A 16829-nucleotide genomic window follows, 5' to 3' on the forward strand; every position below is an offset into this window, starting at 1 on the left:
CAGCTTGAAGCATTTTCATATTCTAAGAGAACTGGCTATATGAATATATGAACCCTGCTTTTTGCAATCCACAAGAAGAGAAGCAGCAAATACCAGTTTTGACATGCCAGGGTTCCAACTCGAGTGAACACGCTAACACAAGCTAGACCACTGATGTTAGCATTGTCTAAAGAACATGTTTACCTTGCAATGAATTAAAATACCCAAATTATAACACATAAAAACTACCAAATGTATGTTATAAAAACACCCTGGTATTTGACCCTCAAAATGAAAAACCACAAGACTTCTGCATACAGATATGGAGCTATCCAGCTCTTGCACAGTTTGAATAATAAAGTTTTACAAAATACCTCCCCACAAAATTAGTATTCCATTGTTTTGCGGATGATACAGGCAAGCCAATGAATTGCTGGTACTGTGGAAACATTATTATTCGTGGGATACCAATTTTCGTGGGTTTCGATAGTACATGTGTGTGAACCACGAATAACAAATTTTCTATATGCTTTGTATGTAGAGATTGGCAATTCCATGAAATCAAATACTCACGAAAATGCAAGTTTTCCTCCATCCACTAAAACAGATACACACGAAAATAAACTGAATCCACAGTAGCTAGATCGTACAAAAAAAATAATGGTGCTTTGAAACACTAAAGAAATATGTCTATGCCACAACAACTTGTTACTGCAATGAAATTTAGATATAGAATAAATTTCCTACAACTGTTAAATTAGAGGGAATATTTGTTTCTAATCCTTTTTTTATGCAACCGGATGTGACGTAATATAATTCTCCTCTTAGGCAGCCAGTGCCCCCTCCCCCCCCCCCCCCCCCCCCACTTATGAAAATTTCTAGATCCGCCACTTGTATTACACCTTAAGAAAAGAAATAGATCATTTCATTTATTTTCTTTTGTTAAATCTTCTGACATCGGACTCGGACTTCTCTTGAACTGAATTTTAATGTGCGTATTGTTAGGCAGCAACCATTTGATTTTCGGGGGGGGGGGGGGGCTATGCACGTTTTTTTTTGGAAAAAAAAGTTTGTTTCCAGGTTTTGGAAAAAAATAATTTGTTTTGGACCCTGAGAAAAAAAAATTGTTTGTTTCACCCTCAGCTGCCAGTATATGTAATGCTAAAATTGAAAGAAAAAAATTGTTTTCGGTTTGCCGCTAAAAAAAATAGATTGTTCTTCGCCAAAGGCGAAAAAAAAAAGTTTGCACAGAAAAAAAACCCATAGCCCCCCCCCTCCCCAGAAAATCAAATGGTTGCTGCCTTATGCGTTTACTTTTCTACATTGGCTAGAGATATATGGGGAGGATTGAGATCTCACAAACATGTTAACCCGCCGCAATTTTGCGCCTATCCCAAGTCAGGAGCCTCTGGCCTTTGTTAGTCTTATATGAGTTTTATGATTTTAGTTTCTTGTGTATAATACGGAGTTTAGTATGACGTCCATTATCACTGTACTAGTATATATATATATTAACCCTTTCAAAAATGTGTCCAAAAAAAAATCAAAAATCTATAAACAGTTAGATTTAGCCAAGGATTTCAATAATTCAATTTTCGATGAAATCAAACAAAATTTAATTTTAGACCTCTAAGATCCTAATGTGGACCCCACCATTGGCGAATCCAGGGGTGGGGTCCGGGGGGTTGGAACCCCCTTTTTTTGGCCGATCAATGCATTTTAATGGGGACATACAGTTGGAACACCCCTTTTTTGTCCTGGGTTGGGAACCCCCATTTTTTGAATTGCTGGATCCGCCCCCTGCCCACCCTGGATCCGCCTATGTAGACTTCATATAATATTATAATTCCTATCAGTCAGACCTGTCACCAGAGACATATGTCTCTGGATATGTCTCTGGTCAGACCGAGGTCTATACGTTTATGTCCCGCACGTGGCAGGTGTGTTCGACTCCAATTCTAATTAGATTTCCAGTTTCCTTGCCAAAAAAAATATTAATCAATCATTTTTTTGTCACGAATTCATTTTCTTTTCGATAAAAAAATATTTGCATACAAATAACGTAAACGTGAAAGAGTACAAACGAACAAAGGACCCGATACCATATCTGCTTCTTTGGTTATAGCATTTTCCACAATTACCTCCCTTTGTTCGAATTTTAAACGCAATGGAGGACTCTACTGCAAACGAAAATAATAAAGAAATGCAAGATAGTGACGACGAAGAAAAGGCCGATGTAGAAATGGAATGCGAGAAAGATTCAGATTCCAATGACTCGGACAGCGAAAATGAGGAATCGGAGAGACAGGTTGCAGAACTTCAGAAACAGGTCATTTACTTTTACATGTTTTATAGCAAAAACTGAAGACTTACTCTACTGATCTTTATTAGACTTTACTATTGGTATTGATAGAGGTCCAAACTCGCACAATATACCCCCATAACTGATACATTATATCGCTACTTCGAAATCTGCGCTGGTCGAACCAAGAATCTGTGTGGTGAAACTATTGACAGCATACAACATGTAAGTCTAAATAATTATGACGTCTGGCAAGGCTATTTTTTTTTTCTGGGAGGCCTTCCTACAATGTCATAACGCTGAAGCCATTTTTTACGTCTGGAGTTTGAGAGTAAATATTTGGGGGAACTTTGACACCTAATTTTGTCAAGAAATTTTAATTGCCGGTTAGAAATTTTTACGTAGTTACAAAGTTCTACCTTTTTTGTGCTTATTGATGTAAAATATTTCCAGAAATATCCAAAAGAAAGGATAAAACATAATACGATTCCATTTGAAGTGGGGGAATTTTTATTTTGTTTGGATAAGATTTCCCAACGGCACGTGACTTCCGGTGAATATAAAATTTAAAATCCGTTAAAATTTGACAGACCTGAATTTCCGGATAATATAAAGCGAACAGCCAGACGTCATAATTATTTGGACTAACAACATGTACAACAATCACTTCTCCATTGCTCGCATCAGATATTTTGTTTTCCTGTCATTCCATCCCGAAGACAATCTGTCCCAAGTTGTTCCGTCTAAAGTTGATCCATCTGAAGTCAATCCTTCCCTAACAAAAAATATTTATATTAAGCATTGAAAATAAAGCTGTTTATGTTTATGAATTTTGTAATAAAATGAAAGGTCGAAAGTCAAAAAAACTTTCCCTTGAAGAATATTTTCATTATAAATAGAAAAGAACATTTATTTGAATATTAATTAAATTATCATAACTTCAAATAAACATGATAAAAGATCTAACTATAAAGACCTTGTCAATTAAGATTTTGATTGAAAAGACAACTTTCGAGTTCGATGCATTTCCATCAAAAACTTTGGTTTTAGTGAACATCATTCGTGTGTTTAGTGGCGTCATCAACTTCCATTCCAATGTTTAGATAGTGGTAGGAAAACTAGAAACTAGAAAGCTTAATTAATTGCTCGGATGATATGGCAAATTAAATTCTCATAATTGTCTCTCAGCACTGCTGTCATAAAGGAATTGTGAATTGGAACCCCCCCCTTTTGGGCAGAACAATGCATTTGAATGGGGACATATAGTTGGACCCCTCCCTTTGTCCTGGGTTGGGACCCCCCCCCCCCCCCCCCCCCCCTTTAAAATGGCTGGTTCCGCCCCTGCAAATCCTCAAAGTTAGTATAGATTATTCATTGGATATGCACAATGGTGTTGCAGAATAAACAGTTCCACTGTGCAATATTCCTTTTTGAAGTTATAGGCTAATATTAAAACCTTCATGGTCTACCATGTGTCAGGTGAAAAGGGTACTTATAAAGTGAGAAACGGAATCGAAACGAAACGAAACGAAATACAACGGAACGAAACGAAATATAACGAAACGAAACGAAATGAAAAAAATGAAGAAACGAAACGAAACGAAATGGAAAATGAAGAAACGAAATAAACGAAATAGGCCTATATAATATATCTTTTACATTGTTATAGGAGGTTAGGATTTTGATTTTAAAAACGTGGTGTATTTAATTGGTTTTTTTTTATTCCAAGTTCCGAGTCCAAGATAAGGGGGCTACCATTTGATTGATTTTTTTTTTGGGGGGGGGGGGGGGAGGGAGAGGGCTATGATGAAATTAAAAAAAAATCTGCAGGACAGGGATTTGAGTATAAAAAAGGCAAGACAGGATTGTTTAGTAAAAAAGAAGGCAGGATGAGCAACTGGGCAAAAAAACGGGATAAATTTATATAAAAAAGGCAGGACCAAATATAGTGAAAAATAAAAAGGTAGGACAGAGATTACAACTAAATAAAATGCAGGACAAAAAATTTCATCCTAGCCCATAAAAATCAAATGGTATCTCCCTAAGTTTGAATTGGCGAAGTTGTATTTGACAAGACATTAAAAATGTGAAATGCTAACGGCTGACGAGTAGCCATAACGAAACCCAAATTGAACTGAAAAAGAGATCTGAGGTGAACGTTCTGTGTTACTCCCTTTTTACCAAAAATGAATCTGAATGGAGATATAAATTTGGAATGTTTTTCTCCTGGGTTGGAGACCCCTTCAATCTTTTGAAAATGACTGGATCCGCTGCTGACGTCGATGAGAAAGAAAATCAACATACCTAGATGGTCAGAAAGAGTCCACCATGTTTTAAGTGATTAACAAATATCTACATCGTGTTGAAAGCTGATTATCTCAATATAGATATATTGAAACATCTTACTGACAGCTATTCGGACTTGTGTGTAGATTAAACCAATATCTTTGGTTAAGTTGCTTTCAAACTGAACCATGAAATCATTACTTTTGAGTGTAGTTACTTTTGAAAGTAGTTTAGTCCGACATATAGACAACGTTCTGTTCATCAGACTAGACTACTCTAAAGGGCGGGTGGATTCGTTTGAATTGTTTTACATTTATCATTTCGGGCCTTTTATAGCTGACTAAGCGGGATGGTCTTTGTTCATTGTTGAAGGTGTTAATAACTGTGTCATTGGGTCTCTTGTTGTCTTATTGGCAATCTCACCACATCTTTTTTGTATGTACAAAATCATTCCTTTCCCTGAAATCTAGTAGAACAATTGCTTAAAGTATCTCTGAAACAAACTCAGTGACATGACAAAAATTGGACTTTGAGCAATGAACCATGAAAATCAGGTCAAGGTCAGATGACATTTTTTAAACGGCAATTTTCATCTTATTAGCATCATATAAACCACATTATTGATAAAGTACACCCCTTATAATGAACTATAGAAATGGGGTTCAAGTCAGATGATACCTGTTATTTGAATACACCAAATATAGTGCACCTACAATGACCTAATGCTTAAAATATACCGGTAGGCGATATGGATTTGACCACGAAAAACTTAACACTGACGTGCATGCAGATTTTACAAGATACTTAATTGTGTATATTTTGTAAGCATGCACCTGTCTTGGATTATTTAGGAGCCTGTTGTTCATGTGGTTGTTGTAGTTCATATGTGTTTTCTGTTTCTCGTTTTGTATATATTGTATTGTGTCGCGGATCATACATATTCTGAATTGTTGATATTGTTTAAATCGCTTCTTTTTCATAGAGTTAATATTTTATAGCGTCTTTTTATTTTATAATGTTTAACTTCTGTACAAGGTTAGGTTGAAGGTTGGCGAGCCTGTTAAACTGTTTAAACCAGATGCATATTCAATACTACTGTCAGTAACCTGTTGTTCAGTGGTTGGTGTGGTTCATAGGTGTTTCTCGTTTTCTATATTTTGATTTACTTGTTTAAAGTTTGTATATTCAATGGCAATTATTTGGGACTTTATATGTAGCTTACTGTTTAGTGTTAGCAAAGACTCTGTGTTCAAGTCGATGCTCATTGAACTGTTAACTTAAAATGCATTGCAACTTGGATGGAGAGTTGTCTCATTGGCACTCAAACCACATCTTAATTATAGCGTTGGTTTCCTGTTTAAATAGTTTTACATTGGTCATTCGACCCTTTATATCTTGTTCGGTGATTGTTCATGAGTTCGTATTGAAAGGCCGTACTCTAACCTATAATTGCTAAGTTAAACTACACTGTGGCTTGGATAGAGTTGTCTCATTCCCACTCATACAACATTTTCTGTTTAAAATCAAAATCCTAACCTCCTGTAACAATGTAAAAGATATATTTTATATAGGCCTATTTCGTTGTATTTCGTTTCTTCATTTTCCATTTCGTTTCGTTTCTTCATTTTTTCATTTCGATTCGTATCGTTTCGTTGTATTTCGTTGCGTTTCGTTGTATTTCGTTTCGTTTCGTTATATTTCGTTTCGTTTCTTTTCGATTCCGTTTCTCACTTTATAAGTACCCAGGTGAAAAATATTATTTTATTCTTGAAATATTTATATTTTCTTAAATTTCATCCAAAACTTTTTTTACCCTGTTCCGTAATTAAATGTGTAGTCTATTTTTCAGATATCAAAGAACCCATACCTGTATGATGTTCACATAGATTTAATAAAGTTATTGAAACAACTTGGAGAGTTAGAACAGCTTAGAGATGCAAGACAACGAATGAGTGAATTATTTCCCTTGGCAGAAGGTATGTGAAGAGTTTAAGTTGTTCCTCAATGTTCAAATTTTATTGATGAAGGAAAATGATTTTCATTGAAAGATAAATACAGAGTTCTCTAAATCATTTTTTTTTGCCCTGCTGGTACTTGAAGATTATTTGATGGTCCTCACTTTTTATTTCTAAATGCAAAATACTGAAATTGTGTCTGCCCTTAGGCCTTTACAGAATTAAGGTGGTCAAACCCTTCAGACCACTCCTCTTCCAGAACTGTAAATAAAATACAGGTAAGGTTTATTTTGTTTTAAGTCATTGATAACTTATTGTGAATAACATTAATATTTTATATATATTTAAAATTAAAATTAATCAATCAAAGTGAGAGTATTTTAAATCATAATCATTGTTTAACTGTTATTCACTTAACACGGTTTGTGTGCTATATATAAAAAAGAAGATGTGGTTTGATTGCCAATATGACAACTATCCACAAAAGACCAACGTGACACAGACGTTAACAACTATAGGACATCGTATTGCCTTCAACAATGAGCAAAGCCAATACCGCATAGTCAGCTATAATAGCTATGTTGCCTTCGGCTGTTGTCTGCTCTATGGTCGGGTGGTTGTCGCTTTGACATATTCACCATTTCCTTTCTCAATTTTATTATAGGCCCTGATAAGACAATGTAAAACAATTCGAACGAGAAAACTAATGGCCTTATTTATGTAAAAAAAGTCTATTCCATTTAACAGATGAGATATAAGACCCTGTTTACACTTGTACGAAATTGAATCAATCTTAAAAAGACCAGTTCTTGTTTACATTGCACCAGCAAGACCGATCGAGATCGATCTTATTCAATCCAGTGCGTTTTACACTACAACATAATAAGAACCTGTCTGACATTATGACCATATATTTCGTAAACAAATAATCCTAAAATAAACATGTAGAAAATTAAAGGAAATCCTGCATCTCACACACACTGCAAAATGGTGTAGAAAATAGTTTGTTCATTGGGATTTCATATGGATTTATTAATTATTATTTTGATTCATACATCACAAGTCTTTACAAAAAGACATGTGTGTAGACCATTGCTAAAAAACGAATGATAGATGCTTTTGAGGATGAGGATTTGCAGCAAAGCAATAGAACTTTATATCGATTTAGGAGATAATCCCAAAACAGTGGGATCTATGTTAGCTTTTCTTATTCCAGGAATCGTTTTGAAACATGTGTTTTTGCATCTGAAAATGCGCAGATTTCTTTCCATATCTTAATATAACATTTACCTGAAAAAAGATCGAGGCAAATAAGATCGATCATTTTAAAACCACCTCTGGAGGTAGACTTTTTAAGTCTGATTGAAGATCAATCTTTCCCGTTTAATACATTAGTCCAAAGATTGATCTTAAAAGGATTGATCTCAGTAAAGATCAATCTTTTTTGCTAGTGTAAATAGGGTCTTACTCTTCATGCAAGTCATATCTAGTAAAACTTACCTATTTCAGATAATTTTTTGTGGTACTTTCTAGGTACTGGAAATTCAGAAATTACAATGTACAATTACATTGTTTTATTGTTGCGAAAAAAGATTACATGCAATAATTTAAAGATGCATTTTGAAATTTTTTATGTAAATTAAAAAGGATTTTTCTCAATATTTGAAAAATTTAATTCACATTTAAGTCGAAATACTTTCTGATTTACATTACCTATAATGTGGGTTAGTGTTATGCATTAATAAACCAATTTAGAAAATCTACACATTATACAAGTCTATGATTACAATGGCTTAAAGATGAGATTACATAAGCTATTCATGATTAAAAAGGTACATGTTATATATTGTGTCTATTTATTTCCACAGGTTTGTGGTTAGAATGGCTTAAAGATGAGATTTCATTAGCTGGTGATGATCAGAAAGAAAGGAAGAAAGTAGAAGACTTGTTTGAAAGAGCTGTCAAAGATTATTTATGTAGGTTTTTACTGTTCTTGTGCATTTTTTAAAAGAATTTTTGACATATTGCTATGGCATTGACATAATGGTAGCAACAGATAGCAAATCTGATTTGATGCACTAAATAAGTAAATATAAGGGTTGTTAGTCAAATAAAAAAAAGACTGCTGAACACATTTACATGTATATGAGAGGATAAAACCAGAGAAGTCTGTGTTGTGAACACATGTATCTATAAGGATAAAACCAGAGAAATCTGCAGAGCTTCCCTTTATGTACTTTTTTTATATATCCCTTTTTGTCATAAGACTCCTATAATTTAAAAATATTTATGCATCCAATTGTCCCAGCCTGTCAAAAGCTTTCAATATGAGTGTATCTAATGAAGGTAAATACAGAATTTTTATGCCCCACCTACGATAGTAGAGGGGCATTATGTTTTCTGGTCTGTGTGTCCGTTCGTTCGTTCGTTCGTTCGTCTGTCCAGTTTCAGGTTAAAGTTTTTGGTCGAGGTAGTTTTTGATGAAGTTGAAGTCCAATCAACCTGAAACTTAGTATATATGTTCCTTATGATATGATCTTTCTAATTTTAATGTCAAATTAGAGTTCTGACCTCAATTTCACGGTCCACTGAACATAGAAAATGATAAGTGTGAGTGGGGCATCTGTGTACTGGGGACACATTCTTGTTTAAAGTGATATTTTCATTGAAAATGACAAGATGTGTGAAATTGAAAACAAAGCTCTCGTTACATCAAAAACAGTGAACAAGTTCACCAAATTCAGTATTTTGAATGGTTGAGGTCTGAGTATGATAATCTTGCTCTAAATCTTTATGACTGCAAGGTCAGTTAAATGCCCATTTGAACCAATTAAACCCTTAATTATTATGGCATAACTTAATAATAATTCTCTTATCTAAAAAAAAAAAAAGACCAAATAAACATGATAAATGTATTAGATAACTAATGCTGATGTATGTTTTTTTATAGCTGTTAAAATATGGCTGGAGTATGTACAGTTCTCTATAGGTGGAATGGCATCACAGGATGGTGTGATCAAGATCAGGGAAGTGTTTGAAAAAGCTTTGTCATCTGCTGGTTTACATGTTGCACAGGGATCCAGTTTATGGGAGGCTTACAGAGAGTTTGAAAATGCCATCTTGATGGGCGTTATGGTATTTAAAGTTATCTCCCTTTAAAAGCATTTGTCTCAAAAACAATCTCAGTTTTTTATTGCTAGTGTAAATGCATAATAAGATTAATAAGAGGCGAAACTGATTTGTCTAAAGCATATTGTATTAAGGAAACAAATTGGTGACATGCCAGATAGTTACTTCTTTTGGAACAACGTGAATAAAATTATATCTGTCTGCTGCTGCACTTCAACAAAATTTGTCTAAATACTCAACATAGATACAAATTTCAGTCAGCCTTAGAACATAGACAGTACAAAGTCAGTTAAAATATTTAATATAAATACACTTTTAATTCAAATTTACATATAAAGGGAAAAGTAGGAAGTCTATTTTAATGAATAACATTTTTTACTTTCAGCCTGCCCCAGGACAAGTAGCTACTAAACAGCAGGAAGATGATTTTGATGTACAGCATAAAAGAATAATGGCTTTGTTTAAAAGGCAATTGTCAGTTCCATTAAATGGTATGTCTATCTATTGATGTACAACATTAAAGAAAATACATTAATGAGAAAGCTACCTAACAATTTAAGTACTGTAAATTCAGAAATTATTGCATGCATTTATTATTACGATTTTGTCATTTTAGACTTTAATGCGATTTTAATTTTTACGATGCTGAGAAAAATCTTGTTTAGTTCATACAAAATATTTCAATATGCGACTTTAAATGATTACGTTTAAAACTCTGTCGCATTTTTCGCAATAATAAAAACCTCACAATAATTTCTGAATTTACAGTATACCACAAGCTCTATCAATTTGATGAGTAAAGAAGATGCATCTATAATATAAAAGAAAATGACCAATTTCATTGAGCTACATCATCTCTGAAACCATACAAAGTCAGAAATATTTGAGATAAGACTTATAAATATAGTGTTTTGTACTTCCTAAATTTGTCTTTGAAACAATCTTTTTTTCCACAGAAAATAACCAAATTTGGAGTTTGTTATTGTTCCCTGTCTTATACGCTTTTGTGCAGGCTCAGTCAATGAACTACCTGCAAAATTGAAAAACTCTTTGTTTCAACAATTGTCCATTGTACCGCAAATTAGCAGGCATCTTTAAATTTATAATAAATGTAAGAGGGGGGATAGGAGGGGTGCTGATCCCGAAATCCCGGGCTTGAAAACATGAAATCCTGTTATCCCGGGCTTGAAATCCCGAAATCCCAGGCTTGAAAACACGAAATCCTGAGGTCCTGAAATTCAAAAAAAAATTTCCTCGATCCCGAAAAGACAAATCCCGAAATCCTGAGCTTTAAAACACCCGATTCCGGAGTCCCGATAAAGGTCCTATCCCCCCTCATGTAAGAAACATTAATGAGACAGCACCCCAACGACCACACATGACAACCAAAAGACATTGATATAACAACACACAATCTTCAACAAGACGGGTGACTTTACAATATGTCAAGATCAAAATCATCAGAGTCGGGGAGAACAAAAGTTAATATTAAAAATATAAAGACTATCAAATGACTGGTATTACTGACAAGGTTCTTGGCTAGTCACACATATAAATATGTATCTGGATTACTTCTCTTTATTTTTGAGGTCTCAATCCTACCTCTTTGATATCAGTTTGCTTGGTTTTGAAAAATTGTAAATTGACCTTGACATTCAAATTCTGACTATACTGTAGAGTGGGATGCTCATTTTCGCCGAGGACACAATTTTGCCATTTTAGGATTTTGAGGTGTAAAAACTTCAAAGGATGGCTGAAATGGAAGAAATGTACCGGTAAATTATATTTTTATAACAAATATGATAATTTTTTAAACTAAGACAAAATTGCGGCTCCTACCAAAATGACCGAAAAACGGACAACGATTTTCGGACAATTTCCTGAATAAAAAACACGATTTCAAAGAAGTATTTCTAAGTAAATATTTGACTGAATGCCCTAATTTTGAATTCTTAACAACTTTGAAATGTCTGCCATTCATCTATAATGCAATAGATTTGATAAAAATTGTTAAAAGCTGTGGTTATTTGGTTTTAAATAGATGTGTAAAAACGTCAAATATGTGTCCCCCATTGACACACATCAGGAAATTTCAAACACTCTTTAATCTAACTTTTCAGATGATTTATTTCAAACAAACCCGTTTTCAAGCTTAAGAATATTTTGCATTTGAAGTTATCTTCATATAGAAATATCAGTATACTTCAAAACATTTAGACCTGAACATAAACTGTAGAAAACAGGGAAAGATGTGGCAAAAAATTAGCACCCCACTCTATATCACAATTGTTTTTTTTAGATATGGAGGAGAGTTTTACAGAGTATAAGGAGTGGCTACAGGGTGAAATAGATAGTCAGATTAAACAACAGTTCCATAAAGCTCTAGAATACTACAAGAAAATACAACCTTATGAAAAAGATTTGGTAGGTGGCATGGTAAAACTATGAAAATAGAACCTTTTGAAAAAAGATTTGGTAGGTGGCATGGTAAAACTATGAAAATAGAACCTTTTGAAAAAAGATTTGGTAGGTGGCAAGGTAAAGCAGGATTTTTTTTTCTGTTTCTGTAGCAAAGTTCAGAAAAGAATACATTGGTGTTTATGGTTTGCCAATAAATTTTTAAATTTGCTACATGCTGCAAATTTAATCTTTTAATTTGGTTAAAATAATGAATACACATCTAAATTATATTTTGCTGTTTTGGTCTGTGAGTTATTTCATGGTTCATACCCAAAAATAAAAATGAAGTGCCATTTTTGGTTGAATTTGCATTGATTTTGATGTTTTAATCCATATAATACATACCTGTCAACCTGTGATGATGAAAATGCAGGTCATGACCTGCATTGAAGAATCAAATCTCAGGTCATAACGCGTACAAACTTTTTCGAGCTGAATATCAGTATTTATGGTACATTTTCTTACAATGTATATCAAAGATACCAAAACATCAATACATGTTCACTTGGTTCAGTCATTTTAAATCTTATTAATTTTTGTTTCATTGCACTCTTAAAGAATTTTATAAATTTGTGTAACTCAGTCTTATATCCTGTACTTTTAGTATTCATCAACCACTACCATTTATTTTTCAAATGTAATTTTAGAATGTTTAAGATAACTAGCTGTATTGCCTTTTGACATTTCATTTTTTCCTACAGATGGAATGTTTAAATTAAAAATTAGACTATGATAAAATATAGTAATACAGTAAAAGGAAGTATAAATGTAAAAAGTAATTTTCAACTTTTTTTTAAATATTGTATAAAGGTATAAAAATATTGAAAAGTTATTTTTCAATATGTATTTGAATTTTTTTTTTTTTATGATTTAATCTTTTTCACCCATAAAACGTTAATATAAGGAATAATTTTGAATGGTGACAAATAAGGGGAAGTAACTAGTTGAAATATGTTTGTTAATGTTTATAGTGCAATTTATTTACGACCTAAAGCTTAGGTAATTGGTGTTAATGAACAGTGTGTTTGACACCAAAGCTGTCAAATGAAGCCATGCACTTAATGGGTCACTTAATTTGACAGTTTACATAGCTAGATGAACTTCCTGTTCATGGAAGAATTACGAATTTGCCGGTATTTCAAAGGAATATTACTTATGAAATCAATCTCAATGCTAAGAAATACGGTGAAATCGGGTCATTTTCGGAATTCCCGGGTTATTTCAATGACCCGGCGGGTGTCCCGGGTGATCCCTCAGAATTGTGAAAATCTCGGGTCACACCCGCAGAAATCGGGTCAGTTGACAGGTATGATCATAGTATGCTATAACTCGTACCCAAAATGCATTAGAAAGGGTGAATTGTTAAATTCCTTGTGCTTTGGTTCATTCAGAATTAACAGTTATCATAACAATATTGAATATATTGGAATCATTCTAAATTGGTTCCTGGAGTGGCCATCTTTGTCCTTCTAACTAATTTATGTATCATTTGTGTTTTAGTTAACCAAAGAGGATAAGAAAGAGGTGTACACCTCCTATATAGATTATGAAGTATCACACGGTACTGCAGCCAGAGTTATATGTCTGTATGAAAGATCTGTCCAAGAAAACTGTCTAGAACCTGAGGTCTGGATTAATTATACACAGTACTTGGTGAGTATTATACTTCTTATAGACACATGATTTGTATTGTCTGGTATTGTCCAGCTGTTGCTACACATAGGGATCACTTCTATTGTCATTTGTATATATATAATTTCTTTAAATGACTTTACAGATTCCTACCAAAACTGCAGGTAATAAAGAATAATCTATTATCTGTTATTATGTTTGACTTGTCCTAATCAGAACTAAGTGTGTAATTGTTTAATTGGATGAAACATTTATTTGTGCAGTTGAATAATTTATTTGTACATTTGAATAATTTGATGACACATGTATTTTTGTATTTGAATATTATGTTGCCACATGTGTCTATGTATTTGTATCATCTGATGACACATCTATTCATGTATTTGTATCATCTGATGACACTTCTATTCATTTATTTGCATCATCTGATGACACTTCTATTCATTTATTTGCATCATCTGATGACACTTCTATTCATTTATTTGTATCATCTGATGACACATCTATTCATGTATTTGTATCATCTGATGACACTTCTATTCATTTATTTGTATCATCCGATGACACATCTATTCATTTATTTGAACAATCTGATGACACATCTATTTATGTATTTGTATCATCTGATGACACATCTATTCATGTATTTAAATAATCTGATGACACATCTATTCATGTATTAGAATAATCTGATGACACATCTATTCATATATTTGAATAATTTGATGACTTATTTTTTCATGTATTTGATCAATTTGATTACACATCTATTGATGATCATGTATTTAAATAACCTGATAGCTTATCTATTCATGTAATTGAATAATATGTTTTATGATTTAAGGACTCAAAGTTGAGGGATGAAACATTATCAATTCCTGTATTTGAAAGATCAGTGAGGAACTGTCCATGGTGTTCCCAGTTGTGGAGCGACTACTTGTTAACATTAGAAAGGGCCAAAAAATCTCATCAAACAGTAAAAGGTAATTGTCTCCACTTTTGTCACGTAGGCACATAGTAACGGTTAGTGGGTTTCCAATTACTCTGTGAGTACAACAACTGCATTAATTATTGTCAATTGTGAACAATGGCCATAAATGTAAGAAGAATTATTTCTATTTCTATTTCTGGTAATGCTAGATTTGATTTATTTTATTTTTTTAAATTTATCCAGTTGTATTTTTCCCAAAAACAAAGAAGCATCACTAAAATTTCTGAATTTACTGGTTTTTTTTCACTTAATACATAAAATCCTGAAAACCTTGAAGAGAAGGTCAGCCCTAGAACTGATAAGACTTAAACTCTGGGAAAGTTAACTAATACAGTAGTGTCATCTCTTAATGTACATTGTGGTAATATAAAGGTATAAATGATAGATAATCCAATGTCTTAAACACATTTTTTCTTTATAAAGAATGCTCTCAAATGTAACTCCCCAAAGGTATTTTGTCTAATAACATATTTAATTGGTTAGACGTTTACCTGAACCGGTGCTGGAATAATATTTAATAAAATTTTATTAGGTACAGTAGATCGAGCTTTGTCCTGTGGGTTTGCAGAAGGAGGCAGTTATTTACAGATATGGACAACCTACTGTGATAACTTAAGAAGATGGATACGGTGGGATGAAGGTAATTAAATATAGATTCCCAATTGCTCGAGACAGTTAAATTGGTGAAACCTGTTTCTCTAACGATTTTTATCCTTCAGTATTGACGATTTGTAGAAAGTTGTGTTTTATGTGACGTCATCAGGCATGGTCGCCTTTTTTCTTTTTAGCTCACCTGGCCCGAAGGGCCAAGTGAGCTTTTCCCATCACTTTGCGTCCGGCGTCCGTCGTCCGTCGTCCGTCGTCCGTCGTCGTTGTTAACTTTTACAAAAATCTTCTCCTCTGAAACTACTGGGCCAAATCAAACCAAACTTGGCCACAATCATCATTGGGGTATCTAGTTAAAAAAATGTGTGGCGTGACCCAGTCAACCAACCAAGATGGCCGCCACGGCTAAAAATAGAACATAGGGGTAAAATGCAGTTTTTGGCTTATAACTCAAAAACCAAAGCATTTAGAGCAAATCTGACATGGGGTAAATATGTTTATCAGGTCAAGATCTATCTGCCCTGAAATTTTCAGATGAATCGGTCAATCGGTTGTTGGGTTGCTGCCCCTGAATTGGTAATTTTAAGGAAATTTTGCTGTTTTTGGTTTTTATCTTGAATATTATTATAGATAGAGATAAACTGTAAACAGCAATAATGTTCAGCAAAGTAAGATCTACAAATAAGTCAACATGACCAAAATGGTCAGTTGACCCGTTTAGGAGTTATTGCCCTTTATAGTAAATTTTTAACCATTTTTCGTAAATTAAAGTAATCTTTTACAAAAATCTTCTCCTCTGAAACTACTGGGCCAAGTTAATCCAAACTTGGCCACAATCATCTTTGGGGTATCTAGTTTTAAAAATGTGTGGCATGACCTGGTCAACCAACCAAGATGGCCGCCACAGCTAAAAATAGAACATAGGGGTAAAATGCAGTTTTTGGCTTATAACTCAAAAACCAAAACCTTTTGAGGAAATTTGACACGAGATAAAAATGTTTATCAGGTCAAGATCTATCTGCCCTGAAATTTTCAGATGAATCAGTCAATTGGTTGTTGGGTTGCTGCTCCTGAATTGGTAATTTTAAGGAAATTTTGCTGTTTTTGGTTTTTATCTTGAATATTATTATAGATAGAGATAAACTGTAAACAGCAATAATGTTCAACAAAGTATTATCTACAAATAAGTCAACATGACCGAAATGGTCAGTTGACCTGTTTAGGAGTTATTGCCCTTTATAGTCAATTTTTAACCATTTTTTTGTAAATCTTAGTTATCTTTACAAAAATCTTCTCCTCTGAAACTACTGGGCCAAATTAATCCAAACTTGGCAACAATCATCTTTGGGGTATCTAGTTTAAAAAATGTGTGGCGTGACCAGGTCAACCAACCAAGATGGCCACAAAGGCTAAAAATAGAACATAGGGGTAAAATGCAGTTTTTGGCTTATAACTCAAAACCAAAGCATTTAGAGCAATCTGACTTGGG

At 33.5% G+C, this 16829-nt stretch overlaps 1 protein-coding gene across 5 annotated transcripts in view; it reads left to right on the forward strand.

The window, feature by feature from the left end:
- Positions 1 to 2099: 2099 nt before the first annotated feature.
- Positions 2100 to 16829, forward strand: part of LOC134681126 (squamous cell carcinoma antigen recognized by T-cells 3-like) — a 33458-nt gene continuing 18728 nt past the window's right edge. For all 5 annotated transcript variants that reach the window (XM_063540566.1, XM_063540568.1, XM_063540567.1 and 2 more), the window contains exons 1-9: positions 2100 to 2308; positions 6417 to 6543; positions 8391 to 8498; positions 9473 to 9657; positions 10037 to 10142; positions 11951 to 12075; positions 13612 to 13764; positions 14588 to 14726; positions 15267 to 15374. In XM_063540566.1, coding sequence (XP_063396636.1) covers positions 2147 to 2308; positions 6417 to 6543; positions 8391 to 8498; positions 9473 to 9657; positions 10037 to 10142; positions 11951 to 12075; positions 13612 to 13764; positions 14588 to 14726; positions 15267 to 15374 — 1213 coding nt within the window. In that variant the 5' untranslated portion in view covers positions 2100 to 2146. The remainder of the gene's footprint in view (positions 2309 to 6416; positions 6544 to 8390; positions 8499 to 9472; positions 9658 to 10036; positions 10143 to 11950; positions 12076 to 13611; positions 13765 to 14587; positions 14727 to 15266; positions 15375 to 16829) is intronic.

Source organism: Mytilus trossulus, chromosome 8 (genome assembly GCF_036588685.1).
Source record: "Mytilus trossulus isolate FHL-02 chromosome 8, PNRI_Mtr1.1.1.hap1, whole genome shotgun sequence".
Lineage (NCBI taxonomy): Eukaryota > Metazoa > Mollusca > Bivalvia > Mytilida > Mytilidae > Mytilus > Mytilus trossulus.